The sequence below is a fragment of the Lissotriton helveticus genome, chromosome 7 (assembly GCF_964261635.1).
Source record: "Lissotriton helveticus chromosome 7, aLisHel1.1, whole genome shotgun sequence".
NCBI lineage: Eukaryota > Metazoa > Chordata > Amphibia > Caudata > Salamandridae > Lissotriton > Lissotriton helveticus.
The window spans coordinates 1654120621-1654143923 of record NC_136068.1 but is presented as its reverse complement, the minus strand read 5'-3'; the positions used below and the strand labels follow the sequence as shown (position 1 = coordinate 1654143923).

The window sequence follows — 23303 nt, the reverse complement described above, 5'->3', positions numbered from 1 at the left end:
CAAAATCACGTGCGAGGACCTCTGTCTCTCGCGTTGCTAAATGCCTTCCTGGTCCTGCCCTTAATGCTAAGAATTATGGGAGATGTAGTCTACCCCATTATCGGATATTCGGCAGGCACATCCGTCAGACCCTGACAGGCCCCACCTCTATAGTTACCGACTCTGTCATCTTTATTGTGTTCTTGTTCACGAGGCGGATGCTTTCTTGATTTCTGCCTTCTTCAGTGGGCATGGCAGCAGTGTCTGACATGAGGTATAGTCTTTCTACCTTTTCTTCTTCCTCTTCTTCTCCTGACTCTACCGAGGAGCTTCGGTTTGCTGTTTCCACATGTCTGACATGTCTGCTCGTCATCATCCGCGATCTTCCTCTTTCACTTCTGAACTGCAGTCCCAGGCACACACTGGCAAAGTGGTTGCTTCTGTTGCATTTCCTGCATGTTTGGCCCATGGCCGGGCACGTGCCTCTGTGTGGAAACTCAAGTCCACATCTGTAGCAGGTTGATTCAGGTTGCTTCTTTGTTGCCTGTTCGTTGTGCCCCTTTTTCCAGCTGCTTGTGCGGTTGCTCTCTGCCATGCAGTGTGCCTGTTCGACTCGCCGTTCATTTCCCCGCTCCATCTGTTTTGCTTGCACTGTTGCTCTTGCCTCAGCCCTTGCTAGTGACAGGTTCTTCTCCAGTGAGGTTGGTTCCTTCAGGATTCTCGCACTTTAGTCCGTATCACGGCAACCTTCAATGATGCACAGGCGAATCGCTTGTTCGTTGTTGTACTTGTCGAATTCGCAGTAAATTACAAGTTTCCGCAGTCGCGTCTCAAAATCATCCAGCGATTCATCCGTGTTTTGAAATGCCATTGTGAAGGTATACCGCTCAAAATCAATGTTTCTCTGTGGATCAAATTTGTTAGTTAGGCATTTTATTAGCCCTTTGTACGTCGATGTCTCATCTTCTGGTAGGGTTACTAGTAGATCGTCTAAGTCATCGCCCACTAGATTAAGGAACAGACCCAGTTGTTTGGCCTCTGTCACATATGTGCCCTCCATGTACCTCTCGAATCTCCTAACCCACCGCTCCCATCTTATTCCCACTTGCGGCTCTGAGAGGTTGAATGGGAGAGGTCTGCGATATTGGCCGCTCTGCCTTTCGCTCCTTGGTTCTGCCATCTCTGTTTTTTCTTCTTTATTATCCACTTTTTCTTTTCCCTTTCCTTGATTTTCACTGTCTTGTGCTTGTTTGCACTGTCTTGTGCTTCTTTTTCTCTTACTTGTGCTCTTTTCGGCACTTTCCTTCCTTTTTCCTGTTTTCTTTATTCAGGCATTTCTTCCTTAATTTCTTCTTTATTATCCACTTTTTCTTTCCCCTTTCCTTGATTTTCACTGTCTTGTCCTTATTTGCACTATCTTGTGCTTCTTTTTCTCTTACTTGTACTCTTTTCAGCACTTTCCTTCCTTTTTCCTGTTTTGCCTAGTTCCAAAATGGCCGCCGGTCTTCTCCGCGCTGCAATTGGCTGTTTTCGCCTGATTCTAAGATGGCTGCCGAAATCTCACGCGACTTCGGGGCCAATCCGGGCATTGCCTGACCTCAAAATGGCCGTCCGGTCTTCGTCAGCGCTGATTGGTCACTCCGCCTGACCACAAAATGGCCGCTCTCATGACAGTTTGCGAGCTTTTTCAGATTCTCATCGGACGTCTCACAACGGCGCTGCAGTCACGGCCGTGGTGGGCTCTCGCGCCGTGGCTTATTTCCACGTGCGAATCAGGGTGAGCTCCTGGTCTTGCTTTCCAGATCAGTCGGGCACCGGACACACGTGAGTTCTGTCCACTCCTTCGTCGCCAGTTGTCGTATCGTGGAGCCCCCAAGGATCACAGGAGACCGTGGCTTGGAATCAGGTGTTTATTTCAATCTAGCTTACAACCTCTGGATGCGTCCTGCCTCTTGCCCTCTCAGTCCTGTTGTGTTCCGCCCTACTCCCCTGACCGGAAGTGGTGTCCGATGTCCCTTTCCCCCACTCCTGACCCGGGGTCCTAGTGCCCACTGTCTAGGCACGACAGTCACCATTCCCAAAACTCGTGCCGCGCGGGTTTGACACCCCCACCCCTTGCTTCGCCACTGACAGAACAGTTTTCCATTCACAGATTTAGGCTCAAATGAATGGTGAAGACTTCATCATTCATGCCACTGCATCTCACTGATTTGATTTCAGGGCTACGATGACACAATTAAAGATCAGACAACTATCTTCATTCAAAAAATGTTGATTTGCACATCTTCCTGATATAGTAGTACTGAGGTTCTCTACCAACCAACCCCTTATCCTTGACTCTTCTCCGGCAGGAAGCTCACACAAATCTTTTTACTGCACTGCATTGAACATAACTACTTATGCATGGTGTCTCTCTCCCTGTAGCTTGTAAACAAAATAACAACTTTATTTCACATAGTGCTTTAATGTCGCAGTTTCTGCAGCCTGCATGAGCTATATTTAACAGGCAGTACATTTACCTAATTTAATTTAATTCAGTACTAGTAGGTCGGTAATGCAGGGATCAGACATAAACTGTACCGACGATTTTCACATTTGTGTGGCTTTGCGGCACACTATTAGTTTTCCTCATGCACACTTCACATGGAAAGTTGTGCTGAAATGTGCACACGAAAAAATGTTTGACCCAGGGTAAATATTCAGAAAATTAGTGAGATAACGGGGATTTTCCATGCTGTCTCTCATTTCAAAACTGGAAACTTTGAATGAGGAGTCAAATTGCAACATGCAGTAATGGATTTGCCCTCTGGCTATTTTGCTTCTCTGTATTCCCAACCAACCTGTGGCCCTAATGGTTCTTAGTTTACTGAGTTCAGAAGGATAAATTGGCCCTAGCAGGATTCAGACTGTTGATACGCAGGCCCCACGTGATCTGATCAAGACGAGCTTAATTCGCTGAGTCATCAAGGTCTTCATTAAATGTTTGATTCTTTGTCCTTAGAGCCAGTACCTGGAATGAAGGAGGTGGTGCAGCCCCCATTTGTTGCCGGGATTAGAGGAGGCTCAGTGAACTTGACCTGTTGCTTGCAAGGGGACGAAGGCAAGATACTACGAACAAATGTGTACTGGTACTTCACCACCAACAACGAAAACGAGCTCATATACCTGACGCCCGAGGGTTGGCACAAAGACAGACTCACACTGACCAAAAGTGGGCACATCACCGATAAATCCATACAAGTGAGCGGCCTGGGCTTCAATGACACAAGGTTGTATATCTGCAAGGTGTCTGTTATTGACAAAGACACTTTTAACTCCAGTACAGTGACAGGGAATGGGACGCAGCTCCTGGTACACGGTAAGCTAGAGTCTGTTCCTCCGTTGACTGACATCCTGGGGCACGAGGATTTATGCAATAATCTTAGATTTCTTAATCTAGAAAACCAGGCCTTTTAAAACATATTAACACAGAACTCCAGTGGGTGTGTTTTGGATGGGAATGTGTGCCACCAGCATGTTCAAGGCAGTCGGCTGCCTTAAACATCCTGGTGTTGAAGTTGGTCCTGGTGGTGTGGTTGTTGTCTGTGAGGGAGAGGATGAGCTGGGTGTTGTTTGCATCCGAGACAATGTTGATTCGATGGGATCTTATGAAGTGGACAAGCAGCACCATGTAGATGTTGAAGAGGGTGGGGCTCAGTGATGATCCTTGAGGGACTCTGCAGATGAGATTTTAGGGTACAATGGTGTAGGGCGGGAGGCTGATTAGCTGGGTTCCGTTGGAGATAAAGGCAGTCAATCAGCTCAGGGCAGGATCATGTATTCTGCAGTTATGAAGTCTTGTGATGAGGGTGCTGTGGGAAATGATGTAGAATGCTGTGGAGAGGTCTAGTAGTATGAATGCAGCAATTTCTCCTTTGTCCATGATGGATAAGATGTTCAGATGTGAGTTGCTGCTATGACAGCAGTTTCTGTGCTATATTTTTTGCTGTAACCAGACTGAGATGCTTCGTAAGTGGTGTTGTTCGAGGTGGGTGGAGAGTTATTTGTTGGTAGCCTTCTGCATGACTTTGGATGGAAAGGGCAGGAGTGAGATGATTCTGCAGTTCATGAAATCTTTGAGTTGGTGCTTGTTATGCAAGACCTGTCTTTTACTTGCTCTTTTTATCCTTTGCTCTCTCTCACTCCTTCTCTGTCCTATGCTTTCTGTCTCCTCCTTATTTTTTGCTTAAATATTCTGTACTTTCATTCGACTCCACAACTTCTTCCTCAGTATTTTGCTCTGACTAGCACTCTCTCTGCCTTGTTCCCACTCTTCTTTTATCTCTCTCCTCCCTCTTCCTCACCCCAGCCTTTCTCCCTCCCTCTCATCCTCTCACCATCTCCACACACACTGCTTTCCTTTGCCCTAATCTCCCAATCAATCATTACCTCTCTCACCCATTCTCTAGATTCATTAGTTCTCTTTAACACATAAAGACATGTTCTTACTCTTATTGTCTTTCTGAAGACAATCAGTCACGACAGATACTCATCAAACTGTTCAGGCACCTGACCATTTGTAAGATATAGCCTATTTTAGAAATAATGTAGTTTACTGGGTTTTCTGGGGCATTTCCTTTCTCACATGGTGTTCAGCTAGGCGTTTCCATCCACCAGAGTAATTGTTTGCTGCTATATTTAAAATTATAACAATACCCCTTTGAAAAGGTATTTTTCAATAACATACTTGCATATTGAAAGTCCAGTCCTCTCTCTTGTTGGTGGTAATACCTTGGATAATCTTATTTCTATACTCTTTTATTCCCAAGCCACTTCATACCCTCACAACACACAGGCACCTACATCAATAAGGCTCTACCTGGATTTCGGGTGGTATTTATAAGCCACTCAGCCTTTGGCCTCGTGGTTTGTAAATGTCACCAGAACCCCACGATAGTGATATAGTTCCATATTACATAGTTACCAACTATGTAGTCTCATTCTCGCTAACTCAGTATCTATCTATCTATCTATCTATCTATCTATCTATCTATCTATCTATCTATCTATCTATCTATCTATCTATCTATCTATCTATCTATCTATCTATCTATCTATCTATCTATCTATCTATCTATCTATCTATCTATCTATCTATCTATCTATCTATCTATCTATCTATCTATCTATCTATCTATCTATCTATCTATCTATCTATCCATCCATCCATCCATCCATCCATCCATCCATCCATCCATCCATCCACCTACCTACCTACCTACCTACCTACCTACCTATCTATCTATCTATCTATCTATCTATCTATATACATACATGCTTTTAAATTAACAAATCCTTTCAAATTCATCAGTTATAGTTATCTCAAGTAACCATAACTTTCGCCCTAAAGTAACTATAATATGTGCGCCTCTGCAGTAGATCTCTTACATTGGTCACTGTTTAAACAACTCAGCACAAACGAAATGCATAGATCAGTGCTCTTCTTCACTACTTTTTTCTGAAAAAAGACCCTTCCATTTCTCCTTTGTTTTTACTTTTGAGGTAAGGATGTCAGCAGAGCCCTCTAAATCAAAGCGGAGGAGTCACTGCGTGACACATGTTATCGTTGAGTAACTGCAGATGTTGTAATTCTGATAATGCTAGTAACTCCTTAGGCAGACTTAATTCTAAATACTTCTTGTAATTAGAGCCTATTTAGGGTCAGTGCTTAGATCACAAAGTCAGCTCTAAGGTTTACCTAATTCCATAGGAGAATGCGTTAGCCTGCACAGATATAATTTAGGATTTCCAAGTAAGCGTAATGCAGTTGAAAAGTGGCATTGAATCATTTAATTAAATGTCCAATCCAAACTGCATATGCCAAAGTGACTTTACATTTGCAGAGAGTTGAAAACAATGACAAATGAACGTTGATCTAGCGATACTCTTTTTCTTTCTCCATTCACAGGCCCAATGAGCATAGGAAAAGTGGACAACGACACCTCTCTGATGTGCCAGGTAGAGGCAGGGATGGTACAGGACATTGAGATTGTTTGGAAGGAGGGGGACACCCATATTCCAGCAGAGACCATGACTGTAGTGCAAACTGATCTTACCGCCTACCTCTTAACCCGTAGGCTGAAAGTTAATCTTTCAACTGTGAATCATGTCAACGCCAGGACCTTCACATGCCTGCTGCAGCACAGAACAGAGGGATACATTACACACTACACTATGGCGGTCCCCGAGAGATGTAAGTAAAGAACGTTTCATTATCCCTAATTAGAGAATTTATTTCCGCAAAATCTGCTCAGGTTTATATTTATTTACAAAACCTGAGGAAATTCTACATGCCTGGGGTGCCTGAGCAGCATACGATCATGTACACCCACACATCACTCAATGCACCTCTGTCCTTATTAACACAGGACTCTATATACTGGATGAAGAGCTAATCCAGTGTATTTCATTCTTCGTAAATATAGCCCATAACACTTCCTCAATTTAGATGCAAATACCAGAATACAACCAATTAGAGATAACAGCCATACTAATCATGAGGCTCCAGGTAACAGCTGACTTGAAGACACTATGAGGCATTCGCGCCAGAACTGTTACTCTACTTCTGTGGTAACACTGCACTTTTCCATGCAAAATTTATGGAATGTGTGCAGAGAAAATGTTGCCCATTCTGATATTTGCAGCTCTGAATGGAGGAAAATATGGTATTACAATGTCACCGTATGCTGAGATGTGGAACTCGGAATTGAGAGGTAATGCTACGCCTAGTCAAAAATGCAGCTGGTCATATCAGTATTTACTGGGTGAGGTATAACTTTCCCAAGTACAAATCCTATAGGAATTAGGGCTCAAGAGTAAAAATATGATCAGCTAATAATAAAAATGACTTATTTTAATTTTCGTCAAGGTGTGGTACCTGACTGTTGGACCTGGCCCTCTCTGCAGGGTCACCCCTCAAATGGTTTGGCTTTACCCCTTCTGTTTTCTTTTTTTTTCAAAACACTTTTTATTGTGTTGTACACCCTACATACCCAGGTAGGACCCGGTATATTGACATATACATAGATATGACAAATTGATTTCCTGATATCGATAGTTATAGGTCCAAATACAACCTACTGTCATCTGCCCACTTCCACCCCAGCCTTTGTAATTGAACATATAAACTAAAAACTTCCCCTCCAGCAAACTAATATATTATCTCTGTAACCTGTGAAATTGAGGGAACAGGCTCCAGATGTGGACCTCGGTAGTCAGCCCATTTTCCCCATATCTTGGAATGTTCCTGAGGACATGCTCTTACTTGGTAATTTCAAGCCCATACAGAAATCCATTCCCTTCCACCACACCTTCACCAGGGGTGGAGATGAAGCCCTCTGCGCCCTGGCTATGTCAAGCTTCGCCCCTGCGAGCCCCAAGAACAATAGATGGCATTAATATATATTGCTTCCTATACCGTCTGTAATCTGCAAGAAGGCTAGTTTTGTGAGATAGGCACATCCCACTCCAGGACCTCCGAAAGTGAGCTCAAGACCCCCTGCCAGAACCTCTGAATGGGAGGCCACCAGGCCGGCCCTCCACAGTCTATGCCTAGTGAAGTAGACCCGGTGGAGGTATTTAAATTGTAAAAGTCTAAGATGTGATGCTATGGCCGCCCCACATGGGGATTCTAATACTTTAGTCCAATCATCCTTGTCCAACTGTCCCAGATCACCCTGCCAGGCCTCTCGAAGTGTCGCCAATGTGGTGTGACTGTCAGTAACTATTGTGTTATATATTTTGGTAATCTTACGATCGCCTAGGTACTCCATAAAAGCCTTTGCATAGACGGGGTTGAACTCTGGCAGAGCGTCTAGGTGTAGAATTGACGGGGAGATGGCATGCCTGATCTGGAGATATTTGTAGGATTGTGTATTGGGCATATCACATTCCCTCTGAAGCTCCTGGGACAATTTTAAAATCGGTCCCCACATGACCATGCCCCAGCACAGAGATACATGTGTTCTCCCATCCACTAAATCCAGTCAATGTCGAGAACTGGTGCAGAAGACCAATATGCCACAGGGGGGTTCGCCGGTCAATCACCCCCACTATCCCAAGCGGTGCAGGACCTTCCTCCATAGCGTAAATGTTTTGTTTTGTTTTTATCCTCATGTCACCACCGATTAGCACTGCTCGAAGCTCCCTTCGTTAGTGCCCAAAATTGGTTACCGATCAATTAGATTTACTGGGTTGTTTTGAACTTTCCACTGCCCTCCCAGTTAATGAATTGAGAGGGTGTAATCATTGGACAGAGAAGTCATTCAGTATTTGAGCAAATTCCAAAATCTTAGACTATTTTTATCAATTTCCTTGAAAAACCCACAGAGTTCTTCCAACCGTTCCAAGAAGGGGTCTCCGATTGAGTCCTGAGATTACCGATTTATCTTCTTGCTAGTAGTATTAAGTAAAAAATCTAATATTGACAGTTTACTTGCAAATCATACTCATCTTTAGCCTGCTGGGATATCCCAAACATAATCAACTCCGGGCTTACCTCGATGTTGACACCCACCAAGCATAAAAAGGGCTTGCCCACTGCTTACCAGAATTCTCCCAATTTTGAACAGTTAGCAAACATGTGCATGTCATCTGCATCTCCGCTGCCACATCGCTTGCACTTTGACTCTGTGTCTCCTTTTATCTTTCCCAGCTTTTTTGGGGTCCAATTGATTCTATGCAAGGTAAAAAAGTGTTTTTTCTGTAAAGCAGCAGGTTTAACCACCAAACAAAGTGTAGCACAAGATACTTGCCATAAATCTGCCAACTCCACTTCCGCCAAGCATACATCCCTTGCACTATGTGGGGATTTCATTTTCTATATTAGAACAAAAGTAGAGAGTAAGGAAACAGTTCACTTGTCCTCTTCCCTATATACTACAGTCATAAACACAATTGGACAAGTCCTTCCGTGTAGTTTTCAAGTCTATGGTCCTGACAGGAAAACTTTTTGAGGGTTGAGCGCAAACAACTTCAGGTAGTTTTTTGGAAACCCCTCACCCACCTACCTGGTAGGTGGCATGCTTCATCATCGGGGCCCAGCTGGATTACCTAGCGCAATCCAGCTGTGCTTCGACGCCTGAGTTACAGCGGAGCAGGTTGTTTGTGTTAGGGAAAGTGAAGTGCTAAGTGAAGTGCAGTTATGTGTTAAACATTGTCTCTAGGTATAACCCTTATAAAAGTTTTAATTGCAGGGCCCTACGATAAGAGTTAAAAACATACAGGGGATTCTTTTGAGGCTTTGCTATGTACCTCAGTATCCCAGTTAAAGTAAGGTCTACTAGTTTCAGCCTTTAGGTTGGCTCATAAGGCTTTCTTCAGGACCAGGATGGTGTGCGTGACCCACAAAAAAGGAGGGGGGTCACAAAAGTGAAACTTATCAGCACACACTCTAAAGTGTGCTGTGAGTGTAGTGGATAAGTTACTTACGAATCCTCTGTTTAGGAGTACCTGAAAAAAGAAATATGCAAATGCCAGTGGTTTGTTCAGACAGTCATGCATTATTGCTTTTCGCGCTCTGTGATTTGTAGATATTGATATCATGCATGTGACCGCGTGAAAGCATGCATGATAATTATCTACAAAGCGACCATGCGTGGCTACAATGTGCCCCAGTGGTATTAAACTAGAGAAAAATAGGGGTCCATGGGGTAGTGGGGCGCTCGAGTTACATTAGCATTTTGTGCCCGAACTGGCTGCATGGATTCCATATAGCGGGATAGGGGTCGTGGGCGGAATTGTGTTGGGGGTCACGTGACGTTGCTCGTGCTCAGTCACTGACTAAACAACTAGAGCACAAACCTTGCGCGTGGTGTGTAACGCGATTAATGGGTAAAGTTATCATTGAAAAAAGTTATCATTGAAAAAACAAGAAAAGAAAGGGACTTGTGACCTTTAGAATACCCATTGCAGGAGTTTTGGGTGTCATTATGCCTCGGATTTGTATACTGATTGTTGGATATATTTAGGTATTTCTAGGTATAAGGTGCAATTCGACTGTACAGCAAAACGTTAATGTAAAAAGATTTTTAATGTAAAAAGACATTTTTGCTCTTTGGTTGCATCGTGAAGACAAGCATAAAACAAGTGTGTTTATTATCCAATCTAGGACGTTATCTGCAGGTCATGGATGTTACGGTCAGGGACATCTATAGTTACAAATAATCACTCTTGTTGTGTGAGTTCAGTAAATCATAAAAGCTGGGGCTCAGAGTGTTGGGTACCGGTTTAAAACCTCTCAGACTGAAAAAAGAGGTGGCCAAACGTGAAGTGATCAATATCAACAATTATGGGTCCTATATATCGGATTGCTATATATGTCTATACTTATTTCTGGTTTCATCTGTGTGGTACGCATTGAAAGTAGAGGCTTTATGTTGGCTGCTATTGCTTAGTTTCTCAATTGGGGTGACTACTGCTTAGTTTCTCAATTGGGGTGACTACAGGACATGTGTTTATTTTTTCTGTATACTGTTCCACGGTACATTATCATTCAGGCCATTTGTGTGGGTTGATAGCCTGTATACCCAGCGTTGCTCTTTTTCGAATAGCTGGTAGTGGATGTTCTCAGTGTGCTGATCTAATTGTTCAAAGATTACCCAGGTCATGTCATTTGTTGTATGTTCCACTGTTAGATAGTGGTCTGTTAGTTTAGTGGTATTCCGTTTACAACGGATGTTGCTTCGATGTTCGCATATTCTGGTTTTTGCTTTCCTGCTGGTCATCCCAACGTATCGCAATCCGCATGGGCACGTGATTAGATAAATTACGTTAGCCGAATTACAATTTGTGTGTGTTTTCTAATTTTGCATTCTTTCCCAGGTTCAAGATGTAACGTTTTCACAGGTTGGGTCAAGTGACAAACACTACAATTACCACAAGGGAAGTGGCCAGTGATGTTGGGTAGGCCCCAGGCATTCAGTACAGTTTTCTGGAGTACGGTTGATTTTTTCGGGCGAGTGGACACCAGGCTGTCCCTGAGAGTCTGTGCTCTTTTGTAGGAAAAAAGGGGTTTTTCCCAATTCAGTTTGCCTGAATTAACAATTATCCTGTTTCTTTGGATTATTTTAGTGACTTTGTCTGAGATTGCCTTGTAAGTTGAAACACACGTTAATGGTATAGTAGGTGTTGTGTGTTGTATTGCTTCTAAAAGGCTTTCACGGTTTTGATTTCTTGCTCTTTTTTGTGCTCTGTTCACAATTTTGTTTGAGTAGCCTCGGTTTTTCAGTTTTGTTGTCAACACATCAGCCTGGGCTCTGAACTCTTTGACATCACTACAGTTGCGCGTTAGTCGGAGATATTGCCCGTAGGGCAGATTTTCCCGCAGTGGTCTTGGGTGAAAGCTTTCGAAATGCAAAAGGGAGTTCTTTGCGGTTGGTTTGAAATGAGTTTTAGTCGTGAGTACACCGTTGTGTGCCTCTATTTCTAGATCCAACTAAAAAAAATAAAAAAATCTAACTCTCCATTTTTAGACCACTGCTCACGTTCCTTGGCAGAGACTGTTTTCTGTATCTCTCTCACTTCTTGCCTAGCATCATGCCACCTTTCAGCTTGTGACTTCACTACATACACAGAAGTAGTGTTCCTGTGCATGGCAGTTTCACGTGCTACATGATCTACAAAGGCATATCCCTGACCAATTTTATCTGTTACTTTCTTGTGTGCGCTGCACTTTATAATAGCTACTTTCTTCGGATACGTCAATGCAGTCAAGAGATTATGCACTAAATCTCCGTGCATTATCTGTCTTCCATGAGATGTAAGAAAGCCTCTTTCCTTCCAGAGTAGGCCAAAATCATGTGCCACTCCAAAAGCATAGCGGCTATCCGTATAAATGTTCACGCACAATCCAGCACTGAGCTCACATGCTCTCGTCAGAGCTATCAACTCAGCTGCTTGGGCTGTTTTCTGTGGTATGCGGGCTGTCTCCACTATTGTTTCAAGTGTGGTAATTGCATATGCGGCTAAAGTCGTACCATCCGGTAGCCTCAGGCAAGACCCATCAACCCACAATTGACCAGCCGCATCTGGAAGGGGCGTATCCTGTAAATCAATGCGACCCTTTGTCTGTTCCTCAGTCAGAAAAATACAATCGTGCGTTTCTTGTGACTGAGGTTGGGTCACCGGATATGGCAACAAAGTGACTGGATTCAGAGTTGCACATCTCCTCAATGTAATGTGAGCAGCTAGCAATGTCAATTCATATCCTGTAAGACGAGCACTGGTCAAATGCTGCGTTTTCGTCTGATTCAAAAGGGCATCAACAGCATGTGGTACTAACACTAACAATTTGTGTGACAAAACTATTCCCTCACTCTGTCGAATTGACACCGCTGTTGCTGCAACTGAACGAAAGCATCCAGGCAATGCTCTAGCAACAGGATCCAAAACTGCTGAAAAGTAAGCAAACGGACGTTGCTTATCGCCGTGTAACTGAACCAACACCGATAATGCACATCCATCTTTCTCGTGTACATAGAGTGTAAAAAGTTTCGTGTAATCTGGTGTGCCTAACAACTGGGGCTGAGCAAAGGGCTTGTCGTAGCTGTCGAAAAGCACTTTCACATTCCTCTGTCCATGGGAGAGGCACTGGGGTATCTTTCGTCAAAAGTGCTAACAAGGGTTTAACAATGTGCGAAAATCCCAAGAACCACTGTCTACAAAAGGAAGTGAGACCCAAAAATGCACGTACTCCTTTCTGTGTGGTAGGAACTGGTGTATCTAAGATTGCTTGTATGCGGTCTGATGTCAATGCACGTCCCTCCTTAGACAAAAGGTGACCTAAGTAGGTTACCTTTGGTCTACAATATTGCAATTTCTTCCGAGATACCTTATGATGGTGTAAGGCAAGGAAAGAAAGCAGAGAGAGTGTACATTTGTCACACTGTTCTGGGGTGTCGGCTGCCAACAAGATGTCATCGACATATTGGATGAGAGCCACACCTTCAGGCAACAGAAACAAATCAAGCTCCCTTTTCAATGCTTGGCTGTAAATACTCGGCCTCTCAGTATAGCCTTGAGGAACTCTAGAAAATCGGTACGATCGATTATTCAAAGTGAAACCGAACAAATATCGGCTGTCAGAATGAATAGGGATCGAAAAGAAAGCGTTCTTCAAGTCTATCACAGAAAAGGTAGTAGCAGTTGGGGGAACCAAAGTAAGGAGTGTTGTGATGTCAGACACCACAGGATACTGTGGTATAACAATCTTATTTACTTCCCTTAAATCAATAATGAATCTGTAAACACGCTTGTCAGTATCTCTCTTCAAAATGGGAAGAATCGGGCTATTGCAAACATTAAATGGAACTTCCTCAACAACCCCAACTCGGATAAGATCATGTACAATTTGTATGAGTGCTTCTTCTCCCTCCTGTGAAATCCGATATTGTGGCAATCGGGGTAACACAGCTCCCTCCTTAACACTAATCTGAATCGGAGGAATTACTATCTGACCCACATCAGTGTCTGATGTAGCCCAAAGGGACTCAGGAAGAGTGGCCAATGCAACATCCTCTTGAACAAGGCAAATTCTATCAAAATCGGAATAATTACCATTTAAAATGACTCGCACCCCTTCAGGAGAGCATTGTACTGTGGCTCTAAAGTACTTCAGCATGTCAAGGCCCACAATATTGTCTGGTGTATTAGGAGAAAGCAAAAACGGGCATGAAGCACTGAATTTATCAACATGAAGTGGAAGTGGTTGTGACAATGGGCTAAGGGAAGGTGTTCCATCGAAACCTATCGAAGTAATAGTCATGCCAGACAGGGGAGCCCTCAGAACCAATTGCTTAGACAGAGCGCTACGAGTAGCTCCTGTATCCACCAGAAACCGAGCAGTAGAACCAAAAACATGTGCTGTAACATAGGGACCCGTCTGATCTACTGGAACTTAAACTGATTCCTTACCCCATCCTAGGCAATCCTATGCATGAGCAGAATCGTATAGATCAGGCTGAACATAGTCAGACATTTGATATTGATTTTGTCGATCAAAAGTATTCTGTCTGTACTGTGGGCGTACATTCGTATCGGATCGAACACGATCATTCACATTTCCCCTAGCCTCCGAAAATCCTGCACCATTTCTCCCTTGGCCTCGACCACGAGCATTCAATTTGGGACGCAATAATGGGCAATTACGTATCCAATGGCTGAGCTGCTTACAATACGCACACTGGTTGATAGTTAAATTCGAACGAGTGTAAGGAGTATTGAGAGGTGTTCGTCCACCTCTATCATAGTTCCTATCAGGACCCCTTTCATAACCTCTAGAAGGCGGGCCATATACCTGGGCCATCATAACTTTCGTTTTTAACTCTTTAGATTTCTTGTCCCCGTTCCCCTTCGCCTCCGCTTCTTGACGCTCATAATATTAAGCCATTGTTAAAACAGAAGCCGGAGAGGAAGTAGTCCAAGAACTTTCACTAGCTTTGAGACGGCTGGCTATTCCTGGTAACAAATTCGTAACGTATTTATCGACAAACAAATGCCTGCCAGTATCATCTGTTAAAGACTGGCCGCTAAAGTCGTGAAAGGTTTCCTCAAAACGCGTAAAGAAATCAGAAACCGATTCGTCAGTCTTTTGTTTACACAATGCTAGAACAGTCCAATCAATCTTTTTAGGGGGGATATTCGTTTTAAGTTTCGTCAAAATGGCAGCAGGAAGATCTAATATTAATCGATGCGGCTTTTGGGCGGGCTCTCTATCGACATCCAACTGTTCAAGATCTTTCCATTCAGCACTCAAAATAGCACGATCGTCAATCTTACGAACTGTTCGCCACATATCTGGGGGTAAAATCAAACCGAAAAACAAATCTATATCATGTAAGGTCATAGTGCAAGAATTTAAGGCACCTTCGACTTCCTCATAAAAGGCCGCTGGATTTTTACGCGGGTCGGGCAACGCATTTTTAAGCGCCATTACATCTGCTCTATTCCACGGAGTATATACCCAATTATAAATAAAATAGCCCTTGGAATCAGCAGAATGTCTATCGTCATCATCCCCCTTTCCTTTAGGAGGAACATACAAGGGTGCGGCTTCCCGCATAGGTTTAATTTGGGCAGAGTTTATCTTATCTGTCTCGGAGAGAGAAGACGGCGATACTCCATTCGGATTGGGCTGTGGAACGCTGTCCGCATTCTTTTTCTGCTCCTTCAGCTGGGACGCTTCATTCCGTAATTTAACCAGTCTTCTCATCGCGTCTGGTACCTGAGAAAAAACAAAAGAGCCATCACGTAAAAGTCTACGATCATTTGCTATGTCAGTTGGTTCTAACACCAAAGAGTATTTCCGAAACATTTCTATGACTTCTTCAGCAGATATCGCAGAAAAATATATCTGCTCTTTTTCTGACCAATTCTGTATGCTAGCTAAGATATCGGGAGCAGAATGAATACTACGTAGTGCTTTACGAGCAGCCTGCCGTAGTTCGGACGAACGTTCAGCTGATAACATGGATCGAGTATCCCGCGTTTTCTGTTGCTCCGAGTCAGAGTCCTCGTCGTCTCTGGACGGAGCGGTCGGAACGGCATACGGAGGTGGAGGTCGATCTAATAACAAAAAATCATCTTGCGGTTTATTAAGGACAGGATAGAGAGGCTGTCGGACAGGATATTGGCCAGATATCTGTAATCTACGTTCCTTATCCTCTCGTTCCTGCAATTCTTTTGTTTCTTTCTTTCGTAACTCAAACGCTTTCTCATACACACTCTTTCGCTGCTCTTTTTCAATCAACGCTTGCTCACGCTTCTCTTGCTGTCGTACTTCTTTTTCCCACATTCGCAAACTCTCAAACATATCACGTCTAGATTTTCGCTTAAACAAACATTGCTCCACATACTCAACCTTTCGCGCATCAAATGACCCATGCAGTGGCCATCGTAACTCAGGATCTTTCTTAGTGTATTTGTGCCACAACGTGCTGTACATTATGGCAGAAAGACCAAACTTCACATACATATCTCTATTAGGTGTCCCCTCGGGGGGAGCCGGCTGTGACTCTTCAAGTCGTAAACTGGTACCCTTACAAAAGCAGCACAACCTTCTAAGTGCGCTAAAAACAGGCATGTCGAAAGAAATAGCGCAAAATATACACTATTTATAGGGAAAGAGCGCTTAAGGTACCTTCTTAGTACATCGCGCTGTACAAACAAAAGTTGAGGAAAAGTCCTCGCATTACCTGCCTATATGAGTTGCAACACATATATTTCCCACATACACATTCAAGTAGATTAGTCTATTCCCAAATACAAATATGCCACGGTAAGCGTTTCCTAAAACTACCCTACCACTCAAGGGCATCCAAATTCCAAAACCTACAACAGGCGCCGCAGAACGGCTATTACCAATCATAGGCTGTCCAGGTTCCAACTGCCAAGTGCTAAATTCGACCAAACGGTCACTGCACGGCGGACCAACAGAAGAGATCTCAGTCGGGGACAGGCGCCGCCTGGATGGTCGGATCAGAAAGTAGGGAAGAACCGCCTCGGGTGCCAAGACTCGGGTCTCCTCTGGCAGCGATCGCTTCCTCAGCGAAGTTCCGAACCGTCGTCACGACCAATCCTTCGGGCATCCGAGTCGCCGATGAGCCCCACGTGCCGGCGCCAATTTGTCGTAACAGGCCTCAGCTAGACCCGCTAGTGCAAGGGGTTCGCCCTTCTGTGCACAAAAGTCCTCAGACTCCAAAGGAAAAAGTTGGCACGGAAACTGGAAATACAAAACATAACGTTTATTACACCTCATGAGGTGGTGCTAAAGGTCAACCAGTACCCTTCGGCACTGCAAGAAGTAGCACACAGGGCTACTGAACACATGGTTTATTTATACCCACACAGGGGCTCAAAAGAAGGCGGTACAAGGCATAAGAGCACATTTTATGTCCATACATGGTAATATTGAGAGGCACAATCGATCAGTGGGTGGAGCTATCAGTCTTAGGGGTCTCGGCTAACACATTCCAATCTAGGGCTAACCATCAACAGATGTAGACCCTAACGGTCAGCGGAGAACAAAAAGGAGCTACTAATAGCCTGTTGCCGGGCAGTTTAGAGACCATGAGAAGAAAGGTAGGACAACGCACATGGTCCACACGAGGTAGCATGCAGCAGACAAAATGGCTGCCGTGAATTCAAAATGGATGCCATAACCAATGTCAAGATAACGGAAAACCTGAATGTCTTTTGCTAACGCTCAACCTAAATCTCTGTTTTATATACAACACCTCTCTCTGTCTCCTCTGTCTCCCTCCTCCTGTTTCCCTCCCTCTGTCTCCCCCTCCCTCACTCTGCCCTTCCCTCTGCCTGTCTCCCTCCCTCCCTCTGTCTCCCTCCCTCTGTCTCTCTCCCTCCCTCTGTCTCTCTCCCTCCCTCTGTCTCCCTCCCTCTGTCTTCCTCCCTCTCTCTGTCAGTCTCCCTCGCTCCCTCTGTCTATCTCCCTCCCTCTGTCTGTCTCCCTCCCTCCATCTGTCTGTCTCCCTCCATCTGTCTGTCTCCCTCTATCTCCCTCCCTCTGTCTTCCTCCCTCTGTCTCCCTCCCTCTGTCACCCTCCCTCTGACACCCTCCCTCTGTCAAACTCCCTCTCTCTGTCTCCCTCACGCTCTCTGTCTCCCTCCCTGTCTCTGTCTCCCCCTCCCTCCCTCTGCCCTTCCCTCTGCCTGTCTCCCTCCCTCCCTCCCTCTGTCTCCCTCCCTCTGTCACCCTCCCTCTGCCTCCCTCTCTCTGTCTCCCTCCCTCTGTCTCCCTCCCTCTGTCTCCCTCCCTCTGTCTTACTTTCCCTCTGTCTCCTTCCACCTGTCACCCTCCTCCCTCTCTCTATATCCTCCCTCTTTTTCCCTCCCTCTGTTTCTCTCTACCTCCGCCCTTCCCTCCCTCTGTCTCCCCCTCCCTCCCTCTGCCCTTCCCTCCATTTGTCTCCCCCTCCCTCCCTAGAGTGATTGTGCCCGAGAGAGGATGGGTGGGGAAGAGGCATCGACAGAAAAGAGAGAATAAGGGACAGATGAGAGAGGTCAGTGAGTGAGTGAAAGGAAGGGAGAGAGGCAGGGATTGCATAGAGGGGAGGGGAGAGGAGGGGAGAGACGGTGTGAGCAAGGATGGGACAGAGGGAAAAGCAGAGGGAGGGAGGTAGAAAGAAGAAACAGTGAGAGAAGATGATATAGAATAGAGGAAAATATGGAGAAGGGGCATGGAAAGGAGAACTGGGTCAGAGCAAGAGAGCGGATAGAAGAGAGATTGGTGGAAGATGAGTCATGGCTGGAATATATGATAAGGGAGAGGGAAAAGAGAGAGAAGAAAGAAGGAGAGATGGTGAAAGAGACAGCTAGAGAAAGAAGCAGAAGCGAGAAAGGGAGAAAGGGAATTGAATATGGAAAGATTGAGGAAAGTGGAGAAAGGAATAGATACAGAAAAGGATATGTGGACAAGTGAGAGGGAAAGAGAAAGAAGAAAAGAGAATGGGATCAAGAAAAACAATGAGAAAGATGGAGCTAAGACAAGAGTGTCAGTTCCAGCTAGTCAGGACTATCTTGCCCTGTGGTTCCCCTATTACTGTTTCTGCAAACCGTGGTCACACAGGCCATGGACACAGCATAGGCAAAAGAAAGTAATCACAACCCTAAAACCCCTGTTTATTTTCAGCTTTTTTACTTTTTACCTTTGTCATTCAGCAACAAATATGAGGTTATTGATGGGAAATGGATGCAACAAGCGGGCAACCCTGTGTCTCCCTCCTTCTGTCTGCCTCCCTCTATGTCTCTCTCTCCCTCCCTATGTCTGCCTCTCTCTCCCTCCTCTTCCTCTCTCTCTCTCTCCCTCTCCCTCCCTCTGTCACCTCACCTGGCTTGCGTGTGTGTGGGTGTGTGTCAGCCGGGGCTGAGACCAGACAGCTTTCCGGCCGCACCTGAGTACTTCACAGGTCTTTAGAAGACCACTTACTCGTTAATGAGGCTTTGATATGTTTCACCTCTTGGCGCCCCTCCATCTCCACTCTGACCTTCACTGGATTTGCCCGGCCGCATAGAGCGCTGCAGCCACCGGAAGTGTTTGCGGACACAGGACACTCTTTAAAAAAAAAATAACAAAAGACACAGATTGGATGGCTGCAAGGTCCGCAGGCCGCCAAGGAAGGCTTGCCGGGCCGCTGGCGGCCCGCGGGCCGTACTATAAGGACCCCTGGCCTAGATTCACTGTTTGTCCAGATAAGGAAGACATCGTCTATATACCTTCTGTAAAACGTGATGTCCTGGGGGAATGGAGACTGAGGGTTCAGGATGGGAAGATCTTCAAAATTTGACACATACAGCCCTGCCATGCTCGGCGCGAGGGTGCTGCCTATAGATGTAGCATTTTGTTGTAGGAAGAGGGTTCCTTTGTATTAAAAAAAGTTGTCTTTTAGTGCTATTTCAGTGCAATCTAGGATAAAGGACCTAGGTGTTCTGTAGTTCCAGTCAATTTTATCCAAGGACATCCGGATGACCTCCAGAGTGTCATCTTGAGGTAGGCGGGTATATAAGCTTTCAATGTCTATACTCGCTGGGATGGAAATTGCAGGGTCAAATTCTAGGTTGTTGATATGACCTAGTAGATCTTTTGTGTCCTTCAGATAGGCAGGAGTTGCTTGTACGACCGGCTGTAGATAGAAATCGCAAAAGCGACTCAGTGGTTCAAGGAGTGAGTTTATTCTGGACACGATAGGTCTTCCTGGTGGAGGTGTCTTGTTTTTATGAATCATTGGTATTGTGTAAAAGTAAGTTGTCTTGGTGCCACCTGAGACCAGGAAAGATGCGTCTTGTTTACTGATGTATCCATTCGCTTCTGCTTCGTGTACCAATGTTCCTAACTTGGTTTTTAAGGAATTACTCAGGCCTTGTTCCAGTTTTTTGTAGTTTTTGGGATCATCTAGGAGACATAGGCATTGGGTGTGGTATGCTTCTTGGTTCTGTATAATTATTCCTCCTCCCTTGTACACTGGTTTTATAATGATGGCCTTGTTATTTTTCAGGCTTTTGATGGCAGCATGGTGTTTGGCACTGGTGTTTTAAAAGACTTGTGTCTCTGTTGTATTTTCGACCTCTTTGTAGATGGCCTGTTCAAAGGCGATGAGTTCCACAGGTGATGTGTATGGAGGTGGAATAAAAGTCGATTTTAATTTCAGAGTTGTGTCTCCTTTATCTTGGTTCTGGCTATTACCCCTTTTGTCTTGTCATGCCAGTAGCTCCAAGTTAATTTTTGTCCATCATCGACTACTTGACCCCTCTTCCTAACATCTGAATGTTTCAGTCGTTTTGCTAGGCTATCTGATAAACATTCCGGGGTATTCTAGAGAATCCCATATGGAAGACAGTCTGCTGTAATATGGAACACCTAGCATCGACCTCATCTCGTACGACGTTCTTGCCACTGACTGGAGGCATTTTAATCTGACTTTTTAAAAACCTTTTGAAGCCCCATACTTATAAGAGAGCACTTCTCAGATAAGCCCACCAGCATGGTTTTAAATATAACTTGTTGTTGTTATTTTTTAGGCTTTTGATGGCGGCATGGTGTTTGGCACTGGTGTTTTTAAAGACGTGTGTCTCTGTTGTATTTTCAACCTCTTTGTAGATGGCCTGTTCAAAGGCGATGAGTTCTACAGGTGTTGTGTGTGGAGGTGGAATAAAAGTCGATTTTAATTTCAGAGTTGTGTCTCCTTTATCTTGGTTTTGGGTTTCTGTAGGTACTTGAATTTCAAAAAAGGCTTCCAATCTTAACTCCTGGAAGAATTCCGAAAGCTCACAGTGGAGTTTAAATTTGTCAAGGTTAGCTGTAGCTGAAAAGCCCAAACCTTTATTCAGTACTTCTTCCTCCGTGTCTGTGAGGATGTGGTTGGATAGATTTGTGACTAATGTTTGCTTGTACTCGTTACCTGGTTGTGGTTCCCTTGTCTTGCTGTGTGTGTTGTTGCTTGAGTTCTGGTCGTCTTCCCAATGTACTTGTCCTCTCCGGGGTTGTCGTCCTCATCCTCTTCGGCCTGTTCCTAAAAAAGGAAATCGTTGGTTCATGTTTCCGAATTGTGGGGGTGGCTGTGGGAAGTGTGGATTCAAGTCATACATTATTGGGGACGCCATGGGATGTGGCACAGGTGGATAGGGTCCTTGGTAATTTATCTGTCCTCCTTGATATGTATGGGGCCATGGTTGTTGCCAGTAATTGTTGTGTCCTCTCCCTCGATTTCTTTGTCTATTCTTGTGGTTCCCGCTGTGTGAACCACAGCTGTCATTGCTTGATCCGCTGCTGACAGAAGACGCATCATCTGTTGAGACTGATTGTGTTTGTCTTGTTGGCGCTTTGTAATCTGCGTCTGAGTACGGATATGTTTTAATGAAAGAGAATTTTTTCAGATCTTTTTGGAACTGGTGAAATTTGGACTGTGTGAGTTCATCTTTATATTCCGCTATTTCTTTATTCACCTCATTCAATCTTTTTTTCTATGAGGTCAGGGTCATCTTGAAGTGGGTTTCTGTGGCCTGGATGTCGATCATGATGGCATCTGACAGTCTCTTTGCCGTTTAGATGATTACAATTATCCAGTCTCTTGTGCAGTGCCATTCGATTTGCGCCCAATCTCTCCGGAAGGTGGCGTCATCTAGAAATATGCACGGGGCATTGGTCACTAAAAGCCCCTTGGGGGTTGTATTGGTACGTAAGTACTCTGTCAATATTACTCCGTGTAATATTGTTCTGATGCGAATCCTCTTTTTTTCGGACAGTGTCTCCCAGTCCCCACTTTGGGAGATGGTTTGTGCCACATTAAAGTCCGCCATTAATGGTGCTGCTGCTAGGGTGTTGCTAACATCTTCGTCTGTAAAAGTGAGTCCGCCAGTTCTGCATTCAGGAGGAATTGATACCAAATTGCCACCTCTTTTTTCCTTGCCGCTGTGGTCTGAAGTTCCAACTCCATTTGTTTTGAGTCACTGTCTGACCCATTTTGACTCATGAGCCAAGCATTGATCTGGTAGATTTTAAATCTGGCTATTACCCCTTTTGTCTTGTCATGCCAGTAGCTCCAAGTTAATTTTTGTCCATCATCAACCACTTGACCCCTCTTCCTAACATCTGACTGTTTCAGTGGTTTTGCTAGGCTATCTGATAAACATTCCGGGGTATCCTGGAGAATCCCATGTGGAAGACAGTCTGCTGTAATAAGGAACACCTAGAATCGACCTTATCTCGTACGACGTTCTTGCCACTGACTGGAGGCATTTTAATCTGACTTTTTAAAAATAGTTTGAAGCCCCATACTTATAGAGGGCACTTCTCAGATAAGCCCACCAGCATGGTTTTATATATAAACACTATTAGAGGTTCATCGGGTCATTGTAGAAGCATTCTATTGTTTTTAAGTTGGAACGCCCAACAACAGATCTCAAGGTCAGGAAGACCCATGCCTCCTACTTCCGCTTTCCGTCCCAGATTTTTCCATGAGAGGCGTATTTGTATGCTAGCCCCTATAAAGGAAGAAATATTCCCCTGCAGCTTCAGGAGTGTTTTTTTCTCAAAGGGTAAGGGAATATTATCAAAGAGAAATGTGAGTTTTGGCAAGATGGACATTTTCACCAAATTATTCCGGCCATAGATCATAAGTGGAAGGTTCTGCCATATTTTAAGTAAAATATCTATCCCCTTTACTACTCTTTCCAGATTACCTTCCACTATCTTCCTTTAATTATTTTAATCCCCAAACATCTCAATTCCTCCATTCATTTAATTTCTCCACCTTCTTGGTTCCAAGTCATTAATTCTGTTTTTTCTTTGTTTGCTGCATATCCGCTAGTTTACCCTATTCCCTCACTTCCACTCTAAGATGTGGTAAGGTCGATACTACGTTCGAGGTATAAACCATGAGGTCGTCAGCATAAAGCGAGATCTTCCTGGGGTATGCCCCAATTTTAAAAGATTTAACCTCTTCATTTAACTTCAAACTTTGAGCAAAAGGCTCCATGTAGAGACCAAATAATGCAGGTGGCAAAAGACAACCCTGTCTTGTACCTCTCTCAATTTGCACAGAAGAAGACAGAGTATCTTTAACTAGAATCTTTGCAGTTGGAGCTCTATAAATTAAAAAAATAGTGTCTATTATATTTTTACTCAAACCAAAATTTTCTAATGTAATCTTTAAATACCTCCAATTAACACGCTAAAATGCTTTTGCAGCATCTATTGTGGCAATTGCAAGGGGGGCATTCTGTGTTATGGCTAAATCTATGGAACCGATCAAAGAATAGTTAAACTCATTCATATA

General features: G+C 44.3%; 1 protein-coding gene across 1 annotated transcript in view; it reads left to right on the top strand.

Annotated features, from left to right (window-relative positions):
- Window positions 1-23303, top strand: part of LOC144767594 (nectin-3-like) — a 196474-nt gene that overhangs the window by 147383 nt on the left and 25788 nt on the right. The window contains exons 3-4 of the mRNA XM_078651004.1: window positions 2981-3337; window positions 5927-6211. Of these exons, the coding sequence (XP_078507130.1) occupies window positions 2981-3337; window positions 5927-6211 (642 nt within the window). The remainder of the gene's footprint in view (window positions 1-2980; window positions 3338-5926; window positions 6212-23303) is intronic.